The 24,560-nt window shown below is 37.3% G+C and overlaps 4 protein-coding genes and 1 long non-coding RNA gene across 9 annotated transcripts in view; 4 read left to right on the forward strand and 1 right to left on the reverse strand.

The window, feature by feature from the left end:
- The first annotated feature begins 3,218 nt into the window (after positions 1-3,218).
- Positions 3,219-3,809, forward strand: LOC138909133 (uncharacterized). Its single transcript, XM_070200289.1, has one exon. It carries the CDS (start codon positions 3,219-3,221, stop codon positions 3,807-3,809), a length of 591 nt encoding a protein of 196 aa, XP_070056390.1.
- A 457-nt stretch (positions 3,810-4,266) lies between these two features.
- On the forward strand, positions 4,267-4,662 carry LOC117273011 (uncharacterized). Its single transcript, XM_033652084.2, has one exon. The coding sequence runs from the start codon at positions 4,267-4,269 to the stop codon at positions 4,660-4,662; it is 396 nt and encodes a 131-aa protein (XP_033507975.2).
- A 3,520-nt stretch (positions 4,663-8,182) lies between these two features.
- LOC104116753 (uncharacterized) lies at positions 8,183-10,911 on the forward strand. Its single transcript, XR_690917.2, has 2 exons — positions 8,183-8,397; positions 10,725-10,911. It is a non-coding gene; the product is annotated as an uncharacterized lncRNA (long non-coding RNA).
- A 3,565-nt stretch (positions 10,912-14,476) lies between these two features.
- Positions 14,477-14,905, reverse strand: LOC138909134 (uncharacterized). Its single transcript, XM_070200298.1, has one exon. The coding sequence runs from the start codon at positions 14,903-14,905 to the stop codon at positions 14,477-14,479; it is 429 nt and encodes a 142-aa protein (XP_070056399.1).
- Positions 14,906-19,053: 4,148 nt separating this feature from the next.
- The window catches only part of LOC104116574 (uncharacterized), a 39,251-nt gene continuing 33,744 nt past the window's right edge, over positions 19,054-24,560 (forward strand). For 2 of the 5 annotated variants that reach the window (XM_009627489.4, XM_009627556.4), the window contains exons 1-5: positions 19,054-19,369; positions 19,468-19,562; positions 22,095-22,194; positions 22,508-22,612; positions 22,777-22,939. In XM_009627489.4, coding sequence (XP_009625784.1) covers positions 19,210-19,369; positions 19,468-19,562; positions 22,095-22,194; positions 22,508-22,612; positions 22,777-22,939 — 623 coding nt within the window. In that variant the 5' untranslated portion in view covers positions 19,054-19,209. Of the gene's footprint in view, positions 19,370-19,467; positions 19,563-22,094; positions 22,195-22,507; positions 22,613-22,776; positions 22,940-24,560 lie in introns of those variants that run through there. The other 3 variants (XM_018778334.2, XM_018778364.3, XM_009627620.4) reach the window with 3 other exon arrangements.

The raw sequence follows: 24,560 nt of genomic DNA on the forward strand, positions 1-24,560 counted from the left end.
CGTTCCACAATCATGACATGTAACAAAATCCTCGAGTACAACGATTCGGACTACGAAGAATATAACGAGAGCATGATGCCGAGAACTTACCACAAGAGATTGAACAGTTAGAAAGCCAGAAAAAGCCAAAACTCAAAGAAACATAGGTGATTGACGAGCGCAAAATACACAATTTAATTATACTCGCTAGTTGAATATAGTATAATATAATATCGTATCCACGGGGATTGAATTTAAATAGTATTTTTGTAGTTTCTAGTTTAATTGCTATCCAAGATGATCAACAGTTGAGATTTATGTGATTAAAACTACAATTAACTAAGAATCTAGAGCTATTGACTAATGACAATCGAAGCAAGGAATAAGCAAAGAAAGATATCAATGGGAGAAGAGAGGGTTTTGATAGGATAGGTGCAAGATAATTGTTTGGGATCTAACTCTAGATAATTCACTTCTAATGTTCAAGTGAGTCTTTCGAATTCACTCAATTATTAGTTCAAACGTGCAGTAAAAACTCCTCTCTCGATTAAGTTTTAACCTCACAAGATAAACCAATTTAAGCACGTGAAGATATGCAAAAATGCTTAGTGGATTGGTCTTTAGGAGAACCTCTCTCGATTAACCTCCTAACTAGGTTTAATCAATGATTCAACTAGCCTCTTTTGATTACTAAAAAGAATTAATGAACTCAACCAACAATATAATGTAAAGATATCACAAGTTATGCCTTTATCAATTACATGAACAAGTGAATATAGATGCAACAATTAAATCATCCAAAAACTCTTCAATACATAAAACTAGAGTTATAATCCATAAACAAATATCAATACACCAAATCCATCAAACCCTAAAAGGAACTACTCCATAGATATGGAGCAATTCATCACAAATATGTTTAAAGTAAAGAAAAGCATAAAACGATCCAAACTCGGGTCTTAAGTGAGGATTGAATGATGAACTCCTTCTGTTTTTGCTTCTCCAACTCCTCGTTAGCCTCCTTAGGTCTCCAATATGTCCAAAAAATCCAGAAAATAACATTTTTCCGTGTATTTATACCAAGTAGGGTCGGGCCTAGACGAAATTACCTTCTCCTAGCCGAAATAGGAAAATTACTCTGTAAAAATTGCACAGGGCATTAGTGGGGAAATCCAGAGAGCTGATTTCTGACAGATAGCTGGAAAATGGGTAGTCGCGGTGCCCCACGCACCACCCACGCGCCGTGGCAATGGGCTTTTCTCAGAATACGGAATTTTCCTCGCTTTTTGATATTCATATGTGGTTTTCGACTCCCGAACGCGATACCGGCTTAATCCCTTGGGCTTTTACTCAGACTTCAAAGCTCCAAATAATTCGAATTCATTTTGTAACATCTACATAGCTCGTAATCACTCCTACAAGGCATAAAATACACAATAAGTGCAAAGCACTATCAATTAAAGCTCAAACATGAATAAAGTGCAGTGAATTAGAGTGAAATAAGCAACTAAAATACGAGATTATAGCCTACCATCAGTGATCAATCTGGGAAATGAGGAAGACCTAAAGGAGACTCGAATCAGCAATCACATTGGGGCAGAGCAGAAAGAAGAATTGGTAGAGCTACTCTGACAATACATTGATGTATTTGCCTGGTTGTTTGATGATATTCCTAGACTAAGTACTGACATCGTCTTGCATCGACTGCCTACCAATCCCGCCAAGCCATCCTCAAGCAGAAACCCAGGAAGTTCAGACTTGATTTGAGTATAAGAATCAAAGAAGAAGTCACCAAACAAATAGAGGCGAGTGTGGCAAGGGTCACAAATTACCGTACCTGGTTCGCCAACATCATACCAGTGCCTAAGAAGGATGAAAAGATTAGGATATGTGTGGATTACCAAGATCTCAATAAAGCAAGTCCCAAAGATGACTTTCCTCTGCCTAATATCCATATCCTTATTGACAACTATGAGAAGCATGATTTACAATCGTTCATGGATTGTTTTGCTGGATATCACCAGATTTTGATGCATGAAGAAGATGCAAAAAAGACAACATTCACTATGCCATGGGGAGTTTACTGCTACAGGGTCGTGCCATTTGGCCTCAAGAATATTGGTGCCACCTACATGAGGGCCATAACAACCATTTGTCATGACATGTTGCATAAAGAGATTGAAGTATATGTGGATGAATTCATCATCAAGTCATGGAAGAGTGCAAATCATTTGAGTGACTTGAGGAAGTTCTTTGAATGGTTGCGAAGGTACTATTTGAAGTTGAATCCTGTGAAGTGCGCATTTGGAGTTCCCGTTGGAAAATTATGGGGTTTCATCGTGAGAAAGAAGGGAATAGAGTTGGATCTCTCGAAGATTAAGGCTATTTAGGACTTGCCTCCTCCCAAAAGAAAGAAGGACATAATGAGCTTTCTTGGGAGACTAAATTACATCAGCCGATTCATAGCCCAATCAACAGTAATCTATGAATAAATTATCAAGTTGTTGAAGAAAGATGTCGCTACGAATGGACAGAGGAATGCCAAAAGGCTTTCGATAGAATCAAATAGTACTTATCTAGTCCGCCAGTTCTGGTTCCTCCTGAACCTGGGAAGCCGCTGTTACTATATTTGTTCCTCTTGTATAATACATTTGGATGCATGTTAGGGCAACATGACGAGACCGGAAAGAAAGAACATGTTATTTACTACTTGAGCAAGAAATTCACGCCATACAAAGACATATACACCTTGTTAAAATAGACATGTTGTACTTTAACTTGGATCGCTCAGAAGTTAAGACATTACTTGTCAGCATATACCACATATTTGGTACCCAGATTTGACTCGCTCAAGTACATCTTTAAGAAGACGATGCCTACGGGAAAATCAAAAAAATGGCAGATACTTCTCAGTCAGTTCCACATCGTATACGCGACAAAGAAAGCTATTAAAGGACAAGCATTGGCCTATCATCTCGCTGAATCAAATGGTGGAAAAAAATTACGAACCACTTACCACGTATTTCCCATATGAAGAAGTGTTGTTAACTTAGGAAGAAATTTCAGAGTCATAATCAAGATGGAGGATGTTCTTCGATGAAGCTGCAAATTTCAAGGGAGTTGGAATTGGGGCAGTCTTAATCTCCGAATCAGGACAACATTACTCGATTTCAGCAAAGATAAGGTTCCTCTGTATAAATAATATGGTGGAGTACAAAGCATGCATCATTTGAATTAGGATGGAGGCCGATATGAACGTCAAGGAACTTTTGGTCATAGGAGATTCTGATTTGCTGATCCACCAAGTCCAAAAAGAATGGACCACCAAGAACGTCAAGATCATTCCATACTTGCATTGTGTAAAGGAATTGTGTAAGAATTTCACTAAGATTGAGTTCAAACATGTTCTCAGAATCTTGAATGAGTTTGTCGATACTATTACAACATTGTCATCCATGATTCAACACCCGTACAAGAACTTCATTGACCCTATCGAAGTAGAAATCCAGGATCTGCACGCGTACTACTTCTATGTAGATGAAGAACCAAATGGCAAACCTTGGTATCATGAAATCAAGTGGTTCCTCGAGGTGAGAGAATATCCAGAGAGTGACACTAATGGTCAGAAGCGAGCATTGAGGATATTGGCAAATCATTTTTTCCTTAATAGGGAAGTCATGTGTAGGAGGACCCCGGGCTTGGGTCTATTAAGGTGTGTAGATGTTGCTGAAGCAACGAGATTATTGAAAGAAATACATATGGGAATGTGCGGGCTTCACATGAACGGTTTCACTTTAGCCAAGAATATTCTAAGGGCTGGATACTTTTAGATGACCATGGAAAAGGACTGTATTCGATATGTGTAGAAATGTCACCATTGCCAGATTCACGAGGATTTCATCAGTGTTCCGCCAAATGAGTTGAATGTGATGGGTTCTTCTTGGCCGTTCGTCGCTAGGGGCATGTATGTAATTGGACCCATAGAACCGGCCGCATCAAATGGACATTGTTTTATCTTGGTAGCCATCGATTACTTCACTAAATGGGTCAAATCTTCCACATACATGGATGTTACCAAGAAGGTAGTGGCAGATTTCGTCCATAACAACATAGTCTGCCGATTCGGGATCCCGGAGTCATTCATAACTAACAATGAAGCCAATCTCAACAGCGATCTCATAAGGGAAATTTAAGTTCAAAATCATCCATCATAATTCCACAACATATAGACCACATATGAATGAAGCAGTTGAAGCATCTAACAAGAACATAGAGAGGATCTAGCGAATGATAGTGGACAATCACATGCAATGGCATAAGAAACTATCATTTTCCCTACTTGGTTACTGCACCAATATGAGGACGTCTACCGAGGCAACGCCGTACATTCTGGTATATGGTACTGAAGTTGTAATACCTGCAGAGGTCAAAATACCATCTTTAAGAATTATCCAGGAAGCCAAGTTTCACTATGCGGAATGGGTACGTGTCAGGCAAGAACAACTCATGCTCATCGATGAAAAGAGGATGGATGTCGTTTGCCATGGTCAGTTGTATCAAAATAGAATGGCCAACATATTCAATAGGAAAGTGAAACCCTGGCAATTCATGATGGGACAGCTGGTTTTGAAGAGGATATTTCCCTATCAAGAAGAAGCTAAGGGGAAATTCGCGCCAAATTAGCAGGGTCCTTATGTGGTCTATCAGGTATTGTCCGTAGGAGCATTAATCTTAGCAGAAATGGATAGTAGAGTGTGCACGAAGCCCATAAATTCAGATGATCAAGAGATACTACATTTGAAGGCGATAGAATTATGTTTCTGTGCAACATAACTACGCCTGACCTGACTTCCCACGGTAGGATACGTAAGCAACCCACGTAGGGTCCAGTCCCACCTTTGTAATAGAAAATCCAAATATCATTTTCATGTATTCAAAACTACGCCATGACTTGATTTCCTTTGGCTAAAATACGTAGGCAATCTATGTCGGATTCAGTCATTTACTGTAACCGAACTATGTTTTGACCTGATTCCATTTGGATACATAGGCAGTTTGAGTCAGACTCAGTCATATCATTTCAAAATTCTATCATTTTGCATCTATTGTAATCGAACTATGTTTTGACCTAATTCCATTTGGATACGTAGGATGCCTGAGTTAGGCTCGGTTCAATATTTTATTTACACATACCCTCAAACTATGCTCAGACCTGATTCCTTTGGATACATAAGTAACCTGAAAAGTTTCGGTCACCACCCTAGGAAAGCCTTTGTAATGCATTGTCTAGATTAGGAAATGATCGCATCAGCAAGGAAGCTACATCATCAAGGGCATATCCAGGAAGGCGTCGTTAGAAGAGTAGAGCCACCCAGAAATGATACTCGTATCGAAGGAAGCATCAAAATATGTCATAATCCAGAATGACGGAGTTTGCCATAAACATAAATCATTTTTTAAAAAATAACTTTTCCACTTGCCAAACCTCATGACATAATCCAACTAATTCAGGGCAAGGCCAGGTTTACGATCAATACGGATCAACTCCCTTCCCCTACTAAGAATTTTTCTTTGAGAGCAGGATTGACAAGAATCAAAAGGCGCAAGATAGCACCAGAATCAACGCCAGACTCGCTACAACTTCATGAGCTCTCAATTCTCCTTTATCGTTCAATTCATTTTAGTCTCATATAGCTAAGGATTAACATTGAATTCTTTACAAGTATCATAGAGCCAAGCCTTCGACACAACCAGATCACCGTCTGCTCTGCCAATCAGAGCAACTTGTACATATCAAATCGTTTGCTCTGCCAATCAGATCAGCTTGTACGTATGTAACTATTTACTCTGACAATCGGAGCACCTTCTACATATCAAACCTTCTGCTCTGCCAATCGAATCACCTTGTATATATCAAACCGTTTGCTCTACCAATCAGAGCACCTTATACAGATCGCATCGTCTGCTCTTCCAAATAGAGAACTTTTGTATATATCGCACTGTTGCTCCACCAGATCGGAGATTCCAAAATAGAATGTGCAAACCTCGTCGCCAACTTTGCCAATCGAACGACGGACCATTCAATTTCATCATATGTTCCACTGATGGATGATCGTAAATTAGTTCTACAGTCAAGAGTTTCTCTTGGGATGCTCATTTACTTTCCTATTTTAATCTTGAATGTTTTGGTATTTTATTCGTGCAGCTTACATGCATTTTTACATTCTTGTTTGGTTCAAATACTCCCATCACGTGGAGATTCAAATTTAAAGTCAACTACTCCCCACGCGCGGAGATTCAAATTCAAAGTCGAATACTCCCATCGTGCGAAGATTCAAACTCAAAGTTGAATATTCCCATTGCGAGGAAATTCAAATTCAAAGACAAATTCAACGTCAAATACTCATATCGCGTGGAGTTTCAAATTCAAAGTCAAAGGCTCCGACAACTTCAGAACGGTACACAGCCCGACTAATCGTCAAAGTCAAAATTCAAACATCCCATCCCCGACATCCCAAATAATGCTCCATAGCTCGAAGACTTCAGATTAAAACATGCTATCGCCCAGAGATCCCAAATAAAGACTAGGCGGCAGCCAGGCATTGTTGTTCCTGCATGTTTTCATTATATCCTAACATATTTGCATTACAATATATGGGTATGTGTGTATCTTCCTTTTTGCACGATCAAACATTACAAACATGGAACTTTTCCTAAGCAGCAAACCAGGTTACGCTGCTATGAGGGACAACAGACCCATAAGCGAGCCAAGGATCTAGTTTCCAACTCAATTCGATCAGTAGAACTTCAAATTGTCAAAATCCCTCAAATCCTATAATCAAGCTGCAATTTAGAAGTTATTAGGTCTTGAAATCTTTTAGTTTTGCGGTATCGTCATAACACGATACTGGAGCAATTCATGCAAGCATAACACTCTCCAAATCATCATTCCAGAACTACATATATCACGATCCTCGTTAAGCCTGAGGTATATAGGCGATTCAAAGTCAGAATTCGGCTGTAATCTCATTAGTCATGGTCTTTCACAATTTTATACACCATCTCTGCAATATATGTCTAAAGTCAGGGCAAAATTGGTCATTAAGTCAATATTTTTGCTCGCAAACTCTTTTAGAATATCCGGTCAAAGAGGGGAGGCTGTTGGCAGCCAACTTTGACCCTCCCGTTTTTTACATTAGATTTTTACACTTATTGGTAAGCAATAAATGTAGTAGAGTATTTTTAAAAATTAACAATATCTATTTTCTCAAGATATAAATAATAGGTAATAATAAGTATAATAATAGTTAATATTATTAATTCATAATTAATAATAATTTAGTCTTAAATATTTATAATTATATTACTTCTATTACTTTAATTAATTAAAATTAGTTTTCATAATTTTAGATGAGTATTATAATTATTTTTGAAAATCTAAAACTAATTATAGTAATTAATTATTAATACGTGTGTTAATTATATAATTATATTGTATTAGAATTAAATAAGTCTAATTAATTTAATTATAAAGGGTGTTAAAACTTAAAATATGCTACAATTGTAATCAATTGATTTTAATTCAATATGACCATGATTTAAATTCCCATCCAGCCTTCAATTGGCCCGAAACATTAGCCCAACACCCTTGACCCCGTCTGGCAGCCCCATTACCATCCTACTTGGCGATCCACGCCATTTACTCTCTACCAATCACAACGCGACATGTCATCCCTCCGAACCACTCACATAACTAACACAAATAATCTAGACCATTGATTAAAGTCATCAACGGTCCAAATTTAATCTTATTTCCCTTTTAGTTATTAACCCCTCATTATTTTATCTCCACAATTGGATCAAAATGATCTAACGGCCCCCGTTATATCCTAATTAAACATTTTCTCTCTTTTTCATCTCCAAATATTTGGAGCCATTGATCAAAGTGATCCAACGGCTCCTGTCCAGTCTCTCAATTTAATTAGCCAACCCCTCCACAAACCTTAATCATTCCATCAGAGACCGACCGCCCTTCTTTTCTCTTCCTCCCTCTTTTTTCTCATCTTCTCAGACCCTCTCAGACCTGAAACCTTGCACAAAATCGTTCAAGGTCACTCAAATCGGTCAAAGTTTTATCATTCTTCCTCTGTCAACCGCGAATCCCGCCGAGATTTTCTTTTTTCTCACCCGATTTTGAATCCCAACCCCCGAAATAGACCAAAATACGAAAGAACAAGAATATAATCATTTCATCTTCTATTCGTTCAAGTCATTGCATGCATATTATAGATTTATGAGATCTTAGACATCACTATGATGATTCTTGGTCCAGAGGTCAAACACAGTTACCTCTGGACATTGGTTTTAACCAGCAATCCGTTTGGCCTCAACATTTAATTCCTCCATCATTTCAAGCAGGTAAAACTCTCCTTCTGATTTCCCCCTCTGTTTTTTCCTCATCTTTTCTTCTCTTGCTCTCATCAGTGTCTTCGTCATCTTCCACTAAATCATTCAAACTCAAACAAACCCAAAGACTCTGATGGACACTATAAATAGGAGCTTTAATGCTCTCACCTAACACGAACTACCCTAAAAATATAAGAAAAGCTATCTGCTTAAAATATTCTGAAAGTCTCTAATCTTCTTATTTTTCACTTTTGCTCGAGTTCGACCACTACAAATTGATTCTGAGATTGGGTCTTTAAATAGCTAGTAATTATCTCTACTTGATTTGGTACTCCGAAGAAGGTCAGTAAACCACTGGCCCCTTTTATTATTCAGTTATTTTGTGTAATTGTCATGTGGTTCTGTTCATTTGATGTTTTCTGTTAATCGTGGCCTATTCTTCTTCATGACACTCGTTAGTCAAGTATGTGATCCTCAAGTGTGTTTCACTGCTTGTGTTACTCTTCATTTGGTTAATTAATATTTCTTGCTAATAACTATGATTATCTCCTATGTTGTTATTTGAGTCAACATTTTATGATTAGATTCTGTTTTCTCATATTGATATGTCATTTGGTATATTCCTTAACTAATTGAAATGATGTTATTGTGAGCCTCATACTGTTAACTCCTTATGTTGATTGAGTTAATTAATCTCTGTGATGGCAGCTATTTTTCTCATGTTGATCAAGTTAATTGAATATGTCCATAAACATTCCTGCTCTCCTGTTTAACCAATTGGGTGATTCTCATGTTATTCTATTTGGATAATTCTTACCATGTTGTTTTTCTTTAATTGGTTAATTGAAGGATCCTTGTTGATTCTCATGCTTATACCATCTTACTTGGATGATCCGTATCATGTTGTTTTGATTAGCTAGTTGAATGATTCTAACTGACTACTTCATTTATAATATCATATTGTTATGTTCAATTATATCAGTGTGATCCATATGTTTATTTATCATGATTGCTTGAACAAATAGATGCTAACTTGTAACCACATATCCCTCCTTCCTAGATCAACTGTGAATAAGCATTATTGCCATCTCATGCATGTGTGGTATTTGAAAACTGTCCAGAGGGTCGTTATGCAATATATGGAGACATTGTTGGTCTTGGTAGTTTGAATGAGTATTATTCACCCTAATGTGCAATTTCATGTTTTGCCTATAGGATATGATAGTGGGACAAGAAGTTGACCATCCTACTCATGCTCAATGTGCTCATAAATTCTTACTGTTAGTATGACTCCTTTAGACAGATTTTGAATAAAGTGTTAGCTTGGATTGTTTAGCATATAGTGAGACCTACAACTTTGTGTTTGATTATTGTTGGAAGACTATCTTGAGACTACTCTGGTGTTCTATAGTTATCTCTAACAATCTAATCCTCCTTTAAAGGAATTCTGTTAGATTGGATCCTCATGAAGCACTAGATCTCTAATAAAATCAGTAAATGAGTGCAATGTGTTTGGCTAACTACTGATGCCTTAACATTTATAGTGGCAGTCTTGAAATTAAATTGTAAATAGTAGAGCCTATCTACAGGAGTATATAGTTAGTCTTTTGTGCTTTGTAACCTTTTCTCGACTGTGTTTCAGTAGTGACTGTCGGGAGTATTCTGTAAATGTTGTGCTACATGAAATGGTTTAGAACCAACCTTTAAGCCTTTGCAACTATTAAAACTTTGAGAATTCACATGTGATGACCTATCTTTATATCTTGTGTTCTGATAAATAGTTTAAGATCAAGCTTGTATTAGTTCTTAGTTGCTATGGTTTTTTACTCTAATGATGATTGCAATTCCTAACATGGTTGTTTGTTCCAAGTTGTTGGTATCTTTGGGTGGCTGAATCTTTAAAAAGTCTTATAATGGATCTTCAGTACTTTTTTATTTCATGCTAATTATGTGAGACTGTCAGGTTGAGGTTTCTTTGTGTTTAAACCTCTGTAGAAGACTGAGGTTCAGTACTTAAGGGTGTTTGGTCAGGGCTTGACTTTACCATTAAGGTACATCTCCCTGGCACAAGCACTGATCAGGGTCCAAGAGATCCGTGTAAACTCTGAAGTGCCAGGGGTTCACAGAGGAACCTTATAAGTAAATATGGTTCACCCTAAGCCCATAATTACCAACCTTAATTAATCATCAGGGGATTAGCACAAAGAAAAATTTAGCTCTGTTATATTTAGATCATGTTTATTGTAAACTTTATTTTTACTTTACCTTTATTTACACATACTAATTGACTTCTTTTTTTTCCTCTCTTTTTCTTTGCATGATCATTGGGCCGACTTAAGAACTCAGGCCCAAGTTCAAAGAATTAGATTGTATCCTTGCTGTCTACTGAAGCTTGTTGCCGCTTAGAGCCTAGCTGGGCCTGACTGATCAGTCAGCCCAATATGAGAGTTTAACTTTCTTTCCCTTCATCTGAAACGATTATTATTATTATTGTCTTATTTTTGTATATGAACTAACATTGACATTGGAATCTTTTTTTTTTTTACTTTGATCACTTAGGAAGACTTTAGGCAAATTGAGTTTAATAAGGTAACTGTGACTAGTAAGGTTAATCATTTTAACAATCATAACATTTTTGGAATTTGAATGTTTTAAAACTAATCGCTTAGCAAAAATAATATTTCCTCGTTTACTTACTTTGTCTAATGAGTTTTGCTTGTTCTATAGGCCTTGGCAGAATTGTTTGAGTTTAGACAAGAATCTCTCTTTGAAAACATTCAAATGAATCACATAGGTGGATGAATTACTTTAAAACAAAGAGGCAATTTCGCTATACAGAGGGATTCAATTTTGCAAAGAAACAAAATCAAATATCCTTTGGGAAATGTATTGATCTTGCCAAACAACGTTTCAAATAAACAAACAAGGTACATTTTATTTTATATAGGGTGTAGCATAGAGTACACATTTTCAAATAATCCATTGTTTTCGTAGACCTTACGACATGATTTTAAAAGAAAATGTTGCCATTTTAAAGGAGGTACAAACCTTTCCTCCAAAATAAATATTTCCTTCATTTATACAAGACTTTTATAGAAGCCCATTTAGTAGCTTAAATAATTAATCAACTAGGATATAGACAATCCTTTCCCTGCACCTAACCTAAGTTTAAGGAACTACCTCAGGTAGAATTTAAGGGATGCCTAACACCTTCCTCTTAGAATAACTAGAACACTTACCCAGATCTCATTGGTTTAGTAGACCTTTAAGATAATGATCGTTATAGATTTATAGGTACCCTAGTATACCTTTAAACATTAGGTGACGACTCTTCTTTATCAACTTCAGGGAAACCAAAAGTTATATTTTATTTTGACCTGTGCAAAATAGGGTACAATAGCAAGTTCTCATTCAACTGCACTGAACTTAAATCCAACACATGCAACTGATGTTCATGATATTTACGAAGCATGGAAACATAAAATACCGTATGAACTCCCAACAAGCTGGGTGGCAAGGCAAGCGTACAACCTAGCTCTCCAACTCTCTCTAGAATCTTGAATGGACCGATATACCGAGAGCTCAACTTGCCCTTCTTCCCAAATCTCTTACACCCTTCATAGGCGAAACTCTAAGAAGAACCTTCTCACCCTCCATAAAGGCCACATCACAAACCTTCCTATCAATGTAACTCTTCTATATGGATTGCGCTGTATGAAGTCGCTCCTTAATCAACTTCACCTTCTCTAAGGCATCACGAACCAAATCTGTGCCCAAAAACCTAGCCTCACCAGGCTTAAACCAACCAACCGTAGAACGTCATCCCTCCTATATAATATCTCATACGGAGCCATCCGACTACTAGACTAGTAGTTGTTGTTGTAAGAAAACTCTATTAATGGTAGAAACTGATCCCATTGGCCTCCAAAATCAATAGCACAGGCTCTCAACATATCCTCAAGGATTTGAATGGTCCACTTGGACAGTCCATCCGTTTGAGGGTGAAATGCAGTACGCAACTTCACCCGCGTGCCCAACCACATTGAACGACTCTCCAAAAGTGCAATGTAAACTAAGTGCCCCAATCCTCAAGGATTTGAATGGTCCACTCAGACAGTCCATCCGTTTGAGGGTGAAATTCAGTACGCAGCTTCACTCGCGTGCCCAACCACGCTGAACGACTCTCTAAAAGTGCAATGTAAACTAAGTGCCCCAATCCGAAATGATAGAAACATACACTCTATATAAATAGAAAATCTCCCTAATGTAGATCTAAGCCAACTTCTCTAAAGTGTAAGAAGTCATGACCGGAATGAAATGCGCAGACTTGGTTAGTCTGTCTACAATGACCCGGCATCGTCAAACTTCCTCAAGGTCCGTGGAAAGCCTACCACGAAGTCCATAGTAATACGCTCCCACCTCCACTCCGATATATCTAACCTCTAAAGCAAATCATCTAGTTTTTTATGCTCATACTCTACTTGCTGACAAAACACCGCAAAACATGCCCAACAATGTCTTTCTTCATCCTCCACCACCAGTGCTACCTCAAATCACGATACATCTTTGTAGCACCTGGGTAAATAATATACTATGAGCTATGGGCCTCCTCAAGAATCAAATCCCTCAAACCATCCATATTAGGAACACAATTCCGACCCTAAAGTGCAATACAACATCATAACCAATAACCGCCTCCTTAGAATCACCACATAACACCGTGTCTCTATGGATAAGCAAATGGGGATCATCATATTGACGATCCTTAATGCGCTCAAACAAGGACGATGCATAACAACACAAGCAAGAACTCTGGTAGGCTCAGAAATATCCAATCTCACAATTGATTGGCCAAGGCCTGAACATCCATAGCCAAAGGCATCTCCACAACTGGAATAAATACCAAACTTCCCATGCTCTCTGCCTTCCTACTCAAGGCATCCGCTCCCATATTTGCCTTACCCAGATGATACAAAATAATGATATCAGAATCCTTCAATAGCTCCAACCTCCTCCGCTGCCTCAAATTCAAATACTTCTGTTTAAACATATATTGAAGACTCCAATGATGAGTGTAAACCTCACATGATACGCCATATAAGTAGTGCCTCCAAATCTTAAGCGCATGCACAATTGCCGCCAACTCTAAATCATGGACCAGATAGTTTTTCTCATAGGGATTCAACTGGAAAAATGCATAGGCAATCAACTTATCGTCCTGCATTAATACATAACCAATAGCAACACGCGAAGCTTCACAATAGATAATATGCATCCCCGATCCTGAATGCAAAACCAATACTGGAGTTGTAGTCAAAGCAGCCTTGAGCTTGTGAAAGCTCTCCTCACACTCGTTAGACCATCTAAATGGAGCGCCCTTCTGAGTCAACTTGGTCAATGGAGCCACAATAATCCTTCCATAAAACGATGATAGTAGCTAGACAAACCTAGAAAACTCCTGATCTATGTAGCTGTAGAAGGTTTGGGTCAACTTTGAACTGCCTCAATCTTCTTCAGATTCACCTTGATCCTATCACTAGACACTACGTGGCCCAAGAATGCCACTGATCTTACAAAAATACCCACTTGGAGAACTTTACATATAACTTCTTCTCCTTCAAAATCTGAAACACAATCCTGAAATATTGCTCGTGCTCCTCCCTACTACAAGAACATTCCAAGATATCATCAATGAACATAATAACAAAAGAATCCAAATAATGTTGGATCACACTATTCATCAAATGCATGAAAGTTGCACGGGTATTAGTCAAGTCAAAAGACATCATTAAGAACTCAAAATGCCCATAGCGAGTCCTGAATCCGTCTTAGGGATGCCGAAACCCCTAATCTTTAACTGATGATAAACCGATCTCAAGTCAATCTTCGAGAATACCTTGGCACTCTAAAGTCGATCAAACAAATCATCAATGCGAGGCAGTGGATACTTGTTCTTGATAGTGACCTTGTTCAACTGATTGTAATCAATACACATTCTCATGGAACCATCTTTCTTCTTCACAAACAACATTGGTGTACCCCAAGGTGAAACACTCGACCTGATGAACACCTTATCCAACAACTCTTGTAACTACTCCTTCAATTCCTTTAACTCAGTTGGAGCCATATGATACCATAGAATAGATATGTGCTGAGTTTCCGGCACCAAATCAATATCCCTATCGGGTGGCATGCCCGATAGGTCTGCAGGAAACACATCTGAAATTTTTTTCACTGCTGGAACTGAATCAATAGTAGGAGTATCCGCACTAACATCTCTAACAAAGTCCAGATACACCAAATACCCCTTCTCAACCATCCGTCGAGCCTTCAAAAATGAAATCTCCCTACTATGGATATGACCCAAAACCCCCCTCCATTGCAACCTTGGCAACCCCGGCATAGCCAACATCACAGTCTTAGTATAACAATCAAGAATAGCATGGTACAGAGATAGCCAACCTATACCCAAAATAATCTTGAGTTCAACCATGTCCAGTAACAACAAGTCTACCCTCATCTCGTAACCACAAATAGTGACCACACAAGATTGATAGACTCGATCCACAATATTAAAATCTCCCACCAGTGTGGACACATAAGCAAGAATATTAAGAGAATCACGTGGCATAACCAGACAAGAAGAAAAATATAATAACATATAAGAATAAGTGGAACCAGGGTAAAAAAATATCGAAGCATCCATGTGGCACACTAGAACAATACTTGTGATCACAATATCTAAAGAAATTGCCTCTGGCCTCCCCAAGAATGCATAACAATAGGCTTGTCCTTCACTGGACTGACCTCCATTTCTAGGACGGCTTTGATCAGACTAGGCTCCACCCCTATATAGTTGTGCGAGTAGTGTAGCTGTTGTCTTCGAAATCATAGATTGGGTGCCCTGACATGGTACACTTCTCAGAAGTCTAGGACAATCTCTCTTGTGTTGACTCAAGTCTCCACACTCAAAGCAACCTCTCATCTGGTGAGGCTGCTAGCTCTAAGACTGACCCGAGGACCTTAATATCTGCCGAAAAAACCCTAAATCAATGAAGCATGGTATGGACTCTGTGCTGGAAGTGCACTGAAAGATAACTGGCCTGAACGAGCATTGTATGAATTGTGACAGACTGAAGAATCACGAGGAACCTGATGGGCTGACTGAGCAGGCTTAAAAGGACGGTCTTTACTATGATGCCCCTGGCCTCCAGATGAGGCACCACTAAAACCACCTGAATCACGGGACCTCTTGGCATCCCCCCCCTCTCTCTACTATCTGTGGACAGGCTCTAAGCACCTCGAAATCTCTATCGCATCTTGGAAAGTAAGACCAGTTGGCCTCTCAGGCCATCCCTTATTGGATACTGTAGTTGAGGCTCTCAATGAATATCTTGACTCTCTCCATCTCAATAAGGGAATAAAAATACTTCATGTCGAGCCAACTCCGTGAACCTCATCTTGTACTGGGTTCAATCATACCCTCCTAGTGTAGATGCTCAAACTCACTGTGCAACTTATCTTTGCAAGTGTGTGGAATAAATTTCTCCAAGAAGAGAACTGAGAACCGAGACCAAGTGAGTGGTGTTGCACCATCTGGCCACCATATGTATGCTAGCCCTGACAACCGAAAGGTAGTAAAGTCAACCCCGTTCTAGTTCACCAGACACAAAGTTCGCAGAATCTGATGACACTAATCTAGGAAACCTTGTGCATCCTTAGTAGGCTCTCCACTGAAATAAGGAGGATGAAGTCTCTGAAATCTCTCCATCCTCTTTTGCTCCTCAACAGTGAAGGCTGGTCTAATCCCGGGCTGAACTGCAATGACTGCATATATCGGTAGAACTCCCAGTGTCTGATAACCATGAGCCAACTGCTTTGGTGTATGTGCGGTGGGAGTCTAGCTCCTTCCCCAGCCCGTGAACTAGCTAGAGCAACATGGATCGTACCCGCCTGAGTCAAACCCTCAAACATGCTCAGAAAATGAGCCAAAGTCTCATGGAGTCTTGGTGTAGCAGTAGGTCCCTTAGGATCCCGAGCTAGTCCCACCGGCTTAATATGATCAGGAATCTGCTCCTCAACTGAAGCTACTAGTGGATCTACAATGGCTACTCTAGCAGATCCCCTAACTGTGGCGCGTGCTCCATCTCTACCTCAGCCCCAACCTCTCGCGGCTCTGGCCTGGAATACTAACGCCTACTTAGCTGCTCCGGAAGAACGTGTCCTTACCATCAGTGAGAGATGAGAGAAAAGATTCAAACTTCGGGATAAATAAATCTGCACGATAGATAATAAAAGAAAGAAAAGTTTTTCTAACAGTCTTGTAGCCTCTCGAAGATAAGTACAGACGTCTCTGTACAAATCCGCAAGACTCTACTAGACTTGCTCATGACTCGTGAGGCCCAACATACCACACTATGGAAGATGACACAGTCATAGCAGGAGAATCTCAAAAGGTTAAAGATAATGAAGAAGTAGACCTCGAAAGTGTAGAAAGATTTCTGCAATAATTCAAAGAAATTACGAAAGAATCTTCCGTCAAAAATACTAAAGGAAAAAACAAACACTGAAAGAGACACTGAAGGCCCCATCATTGAATAATTGGGGTAATAAGGACGAATAACTTTAATAAAGTAATAGACCCCACCACTGTAGGGGAATCTACTTTTATAAAGTTTGTCCGTTTCTCTTTTTGACTTTTAGGTTTTAGCTTTTTATCTTGTCGACCATGATATAATTATTGTGTCGACCATTTTATTGTTTAGTTTTTGTTTGTTTGTTTTAGAGACAAATCTATTATATAAGGATCTCAATTTTTAGTTTAGAGCCAGGCTTCGGCTAATAGCTCTCACCTCTTTCTAAAAAAATCTCCCATCTCTCTAGAATCTCATCTTTTCTAAATCTCCCTTTGTAACAATTTTATATTTAAAATAAAAATCAGAAAAGGCTACTTGGCCACAATCTCGGCAGCCTCAGGTATTTGATTTGTTTCTTATAATTTAGATATTCATTTAGCCTAAATGATAGGCTAAATAGTACTGTGTTGAACTTATGCATACTAGTCTATTCTTAAAACATGTTTTGTTGCCAGTTTTATACTGTATCACCCGATGGTTCTGAGGTTAAGACTGTAGAGCCTAGGCAGTTTAACAGTCCAGGCAGTAAATATTGGTTATGGTAACATAATCAGTGATCCTTAAGACTCGTATTAGCCATGTGGGCATTGAGAGAGTCATGAGCATGGCCGTGGTTTAAGGTTTGCTTGACAGGACTGTGGCTTGACATGGCTGGTGTCTTAGTAAAATTTTATCCTCTAGTTCTATTGAAGCGATCCGGTAGAAAAATGGTATACTGTTATTAGTTTTGAATCATTGTCTACTGTGGTTAGTGCTATGCTAAATGATATTCACAATATACTAATATTATATTTAATTATATATATAAAAATTTTGAGATAATTTTTATTAAATCTTAAAATTTGTTTGAAAATTATAAAAGAAAACCATCTACAATATAAAATAAAATAAAGAATTTCAAAAATACTGTAAAATAAAGTGACCCAACAAAAATATTAGGATTCACCGATTTAATTTGAAAGAACAAAAAAATAAGTAAAAAAGAGTGATAAAATATTTGGACAAAGGAATTTTACTTGAAAAAGTAATACAAGAAAAAAATAATTAAAAAAGAAAGTAGAAAAAAGTGACAAATAGTTTGGATGAAAGTCAAGAAAATAAATAAATACATCAAAAGATAATGAAAAATTAAGATAAGAAAAATAAAAAATAAAAAAGAGAGATTACTAGAGAGAACAAAAAAGAATACAAAAAAGTAAAATAAAATAAATAATATAACTAAAAAAATAAGAAAATAAATAAAAAATTGAAAAAGAGTGTAAAATTTTATTAAAAATAAAAAAATATAGTGAAAAAAAAAATATACTAAGAAAAATAAAAAGAAAGTAAAATAGACCAACAAAAAAGAAAAAGACAAAAAGAGAGGTATAAGAAGTGATGGGACAACTGGGTAATAGAATGTTCAAAATGGCCATATTATATTTTGGTCATAAAACTTTTAAGGGCTCTTAGCATTTTTTTTTTTGTGAAAATAGCACGGGCGAGCCAGTTTTCGGACTAAAAATTGAAAAATAGTCAACGTTTGTAAAGTCATTGAAAAATAGCCATTATTTTGCTGTAACACGAAAAGTTCCAACATAATATACTGGAGGTTGGCGCACTTGTGTATGAACTTCCAACATATTATGCTGGAACTCCAACACACGGAAAGTTCCAGCATAATATACTGGAGATTGAAGCACTTGTGTATGAATTTTCAACATATTATGTTGGATTAGTATATTATGCTGGAAGTCTAGTATATTATGTTAGAATTCTAGTATATTATACTGAAAGTCTAGTATGTTATGCTGGAACTCCAGTATATTATAATGAAAATCTAGTATATTATACTGGAACTCTAATATATTATGCTGGAATATTTTTCGATTTTTTAACAATATTTTCGTTCAGATTTATCTTTATATAAAAAGTTCGATTACTTTTGAAAATGTGGCTATTTTTCAATTAACACTTCTATAAATCTGACTATTTTTCAATTTCACTTTTTTTTTATATATATTTTTAAAAAATGTTTTAAATAGAGTTGGTTTGGACTAGTAGCCCAGATTTCCATTACTTCATTTCACTTCGTTGTACAACAGCTCCGGATCTGACTTCTGAGCATAAACACCCATCAAAATAGTTAGCCGGTGAGCTCAAGCGAGTTGGTGAGTCACGAGTCATTGCAATCCAGTCACCGGCGACGATGGATCCGGCGAACTCAACTCTAGGGCGAATGATATTGGAGGAGATCACTCCAGTGGTCATGGTCCTACGCACCCCTCTCGTTGAGGAATCTTCTCAGAAGAATCAACTCTCCTTCATCCAATTGCTTTCTCCTTTCTGCAATTTCAACAATATCGACGGTCAACTCCGTTTCAATAAAATCTTAATGTAAATTTAATTGTAATTTTTTCGTAGAATTAACTGTTTGTGAAATGTTTTACTTTATTGGAATATGCAGTGCCAGTTCGAACTGCAAGTGATCAGCCTTACAGGCTCAAGAAGTTTAAATTGCGCTTGTTTTATGCTTCAGATATTCGGCAGCCTAATATTGAGGTACTTTCTTAGCTGAAAATAAAATTGGAATATATATTCATTACTTACAGAAGAGTACTACTATAATTGGATTTTGGATAATTAAATGTACTTATAAAAAATGAAGAAGATAAGTGTAGTCAAAGAAAAAGTTATTTGATTGATTCTTGAAATAGTGATTGTGTGGAACAAAATGGGAAAGAGGGAGTGGTAATTTTATTTCACATTACTTTAATGGAGTATTAAGCTAGTAAGCTACTAAATCATTTACTAATGATTTCATTGCTTCTCAATCTTTATTGTCGTAAAACTAAATTCATGTAGTGCTTCAACCAGAAGCTACTAAACGACTGAATAATGAAGTAATTGCACAGAACTTTTATGTAATACTTCACCTTGATTTGGAAGTGATGCACACAACCTTCAGCCGTGGAGCTTTGACAGTGTATTTAGTAGGTGATCTACATCTTCATCCGAGCACTTACACATGAAGCACTAACTAGCACATGTAATCCTCTTCCTCAAATTCTTAGCTGGTAGAATCACCCCCCTTGTAGCTAGCCATGTAAAGAAACACACCTTGCTCGGTACTTTAGGAATCCGAACCGAAAAGTCTACCTCCTCCCTACCCAGTAGCAAACCATAATAAGACTTTACGGGAAAACGCCAATGCCCCCCCCACCCCCCACCCACCCACACACAAAATCTCTAAGCATCATGGCTATTGTGTGAAATATTCTATTTATGGAGCAACTCCATCAATCTCTGTCAGTGTTATCAAAAAGCGCAAAAAGCTTTAAGGTCTGTTGGGGCCTTAAGCGCAAATAAAGCGTGGGCTTTAATGAAGAAAGGCGCAAATGGAGAAAAACTATAAATATATATGTGTAGTCCAAGACTAATATCTATTAGCATGAATACCAAATATATGGACAAAGAAATTGAAGAAAATTTACGATAAAGTGAAATATCAATTGTTTAGTGTCGCCTCTTCAGGATTATGCTCGTTGTCAAGGAAAATTATGACTTAGAGCCTTGATGACAACACTAAAGCATCCGCTAAGCGAGGCGAAACACTCAATTTCTTTTGAGCCTCGCTTCAGGGCTTAAGCGCGCGTTTGATAACACTGATCTCTAGAACTCTACGATCTCCGAATCTTGCAAGTTCCTCCTAAATGTCAAATCCCTATGTGTTTCTCCATCTAGCAGCCTCCGTATGCTTTGAATTGACATCTTCTTTTGGCATGAAATTGTGTACATTTAAGGAAAAGTGATACTCAAAATGTTACCTCCACCCTATCTGTGTCCCCAATAGCTTACTCTACTCCCATCACCAACCCTAAAATGATATATTCCCAAAAAACTCTTCCCACCCTTTCAAAATATTGCTCCATAAACATCATCCGTAGGGAAGTGTAATATTTTTAGTCCTCCGTCCCCCTTCGAAAACCCCATATTTCTCCGGAACACCTCCTTCCAAAGAGCATTCTCCTCATCCAAAATATAAACCATCTTTCTCTACGTTTGTACATTAGGTAAAAATAAAAATTAATTGGTTTGTTACCATCTCAAAAAAAAATTAATTGGATTGGGGTGCACTTATTGCCTTGATCCTTGGGAATTTGGAGGGTTAAATTGAGAAGAGGTGCAAAATACGTGAACTGTTATTAAACTCAAAGTTATTAGAGATGAGGAAATAAAGGGGTGGGGGGGAGTTGGTGGGGGTTATTGTTCAATGTGAATAGTGAAGGTAGCAAGCTGTTGAAAAGCTGTAGTGTAGAAAAAAGAGGTGGGAAAGCAGCAAAGACAGAAGAGAAGGATATGAGGGCTGGGGGATTGAAACCTTTTGGGACCAATGGAACACAGTTAGTTTAACCTCAGTAACCTCACATTCTGCAAAGGCAGTTCTTACTACCCATTGGAATAGAACATTGAGCTTCATAGATAAAACACTATGTCTTGGAGAAAATCATGACTTAGAGAACTAGTTCAACCTTGATACATTTTGAGGACCTTATTAGTAAACACAAGAAAGACTCTTGAAGCTTTGGAACCAAGTTTTGACCTGATAAAGTGAAGATTCTTGAAAGCATAACAAACAAACCTATTGTGGCTCTATGTATGAGCATCCTAACATGACTAGAATGTCACTTATGTAGAGTAGCTCAAAAAGTGAGTAAAGTATTGCATTACTAGAAATGTCTACATCTCTTTTGAGTCAGAAAAGTTTATAACCTTTTTTTAGACAGATTCTCAAGTTTCAAGCCTCCAAGCGGCCCCTTCATTCAAAACATGCATTGAATTTAGCAAAACATTTTCTGCGAGTAGTATTCTGAAGGAATTAGTGTTACATAGAAAATATTGGGTTACATTCCCCCTTCATTTACTTTCTTGTCAAATTGGCCTATTCCATTCAAATTTGTTTCTGTTGAGGGCAATACGTTAAAGTTGAAGTTTATGTTCTATTTGTTGGTTTCTATGACCTGAGAACTGAATGATGATATCTTTTTTCTGTATAAGCTTATTGCTTTAGAACTGACATGTTTTCTTCTCAAGGTTGCAAAGGAGCGGTTAAACCAAGTTATCACTGATGCTGGAGAGAAAGATCTTTCTGACTTATGTTCAGAACCTCTGGAAATTGAGACTGTGCTCAACTGTAATTTTTTTGCCCACTACATTAAACTTGTTAAATTCTTTCTCATCTTAAAAAAAGAATGATATGTGATCTCCAAGTTTATTATTAACAAAAGTGTATCAACAGATAAATCATAGGCCTGGCAAGATTACAATTCATTGTGGACAGCTAGATTTATAACTTGCAGTTTTGATACTGGCCCAGTTAGTTTTTTGCTGTATTTGTAGTCCATAACCAATTAGTTTACTTTCTGTGATTTGGAGTTAAAAAAGAATTTTCTGTCTGGAAGTATGGAATTTTGTTGGACTAATTCCCCTATGATGTTCCAATGTAGCTTCGCAAAACGAGTTCCTACCGTCATGGTTCCAATATTTCAACAATGAGCTAGTACATACGGTCTCCTTTTCACAACATGAAGCTTTTGACCATCCTGTGACATGTAAGCTACCTTTTTTTTTCTGACACTTTCTTGAGTCACTCCCCCCAATGTACTCCCTCTTTTTCACTTCTCTTTTCTTTTTCAGAAATGAGGTTCCATCTCACTTCTCTGAATATCCGTTTCTAGCTTACAGTGCTTCTACCTCTGTGGTGATAACAATATAGGTCTTTTGGCTGTTTCTTCACGGGATGAAGATCCCATCAACAAATTTGTTGACCTATTTAACACTAATCAGTTGCCTTCCCTTCTCAATGCTGGTGCAATGGATCCAAAAATTCTAAAGCATTTTGTATTGGTACACGATGGTGAGGACGCCTCATTAGAAAGGTTTGATGCTCTTTCCTTCCTTCTGAAATTGTCCAATGTAATCTGACATGGTGATTTATAACACTGAGATTGTTAACATCACAATCACAGATCTTGAAGAGTGGAAATTGAAGTACTTTAATAAAACCAGATACTTTGATCAGCATAAGTTTTTGAAATAATGCTGTTGTGAAGCAAAGGATAGATGTTTCTAGAAAGACGAGAAAGTATTTGAAAATAAAGAAACAAGTTTGTTTACTTAACTGTACTTGCAAAAAATTATTTCATTAACTTTTAGCAGTCAAAGAACTCATAGATTTTTAAAGGAAACCATGAAATAAACTCATAATTCTGCTTGTATTGAATTCAAATAGTAACATAAGATTTCCCTAAGTTGCACAAGGCTAGGGACACACAGAAATTAAAGACATTGGAAGTCCTGAGATTCCTGTGCGGGAAGAAGCTTGAAATGAGGGAAGTTGGCCTTAGTCATCAAACAAGAAAAGAAAAGATGAAGGAAGTCGTACTTTATTGCCTTTGTTGGTGTGTGCTTTTTGAACACAACTGGAGAACTTTTTAGAGACCTCTTTAGAGACCTTATGCCTTTAATCAGATTACAGAACTTTTAGTGCAAATTCTTTTTGGGAGTTGAGACAAGCATGTCTGATTTGAGCGTCTGATTCCTGATGCTGAATTAACTGCTAAACTCAAAATACCCTAGGCATTTTAAACTGACTGAGAAGTTTCAAGCAACCTCCCTAAATAAGAATAAATGCTTTTATCTGAACCTGGAACTAAACAAAACATACTTCTGAGACCGGCTCAAATAAAGTTAGTGTTGTCTCAACAAACACATAAGTGTACGTGGATGTACACAAGTAATATACAGTTCGTATTAGTGCAGTCCCATGACGAATTGGCACTAATTTAATTGCTAAGGACAACAACTAGGATTTGTTCAAACAACTAAATCTATTGTAAGTACTAACCTAATGACAAATAGGGGTGGGCATAGTTTGGGCAAAACCGAAATCCAAACCAAAAATAGTTTGGTCAAAAACCAAAATTTGGATTTTTCATATTTTTTGAATTACGGTTTGGTGTTTGGTTTTAATTTTTGAAAAATTCGGATTTCAGAATCGCGGTGATAAATTTCAGATATCCAAAAATCCGGAAATTTTTGTACCTTATGTTTTGCCCATAGGCCTTAACAACTAAATCAGTCAAGCATATCCATTAGACATTAGCCCAATCCCAAGCCAATATTAGCTTAAATAATTAGTAAAGGCCAACAACCCACTTAAGAATAGGTTGACAATCTTTGGTACTACCCACAACTTTTCACTTATTTTAGAACTGAACTTGTAAAGGATAATGACAAGTGTCTTATTATTATTATTATTATTATTATTATTTTAATAATATTATTATTATTATTTTTCTTCTTGTAATATCTTTTCTTATATCAAGGGTTTGCATTTGTACCTACAAAGTTACAATTACCAAATCTCTAGATGATTGTGGTGGGGATGAGAATTTATTAAGGCAAATTGACATGACTAGCATTTGGAGGTTCATTTTTTTTGTTAGAAGAATAAGAAGCCCAACATATAGGTTCAAATGAAAATCTGAAATAAGCAAA

Source organism: Nicotiana tomentosiformis, chromosome 1 (genome assembly GCF_000390325.3).
Source record: "Nicotiana tomentosiformis chromosome 1, ASM39032v3, whole genome shotgun sequence".
Lineage (NCBI taxonomy): Eukaryota > Viridiplantae > Streptophyta > Magnoliopsida > Solanales > Solanaceae > Nicotiana > Nicotiana tomentosiformis.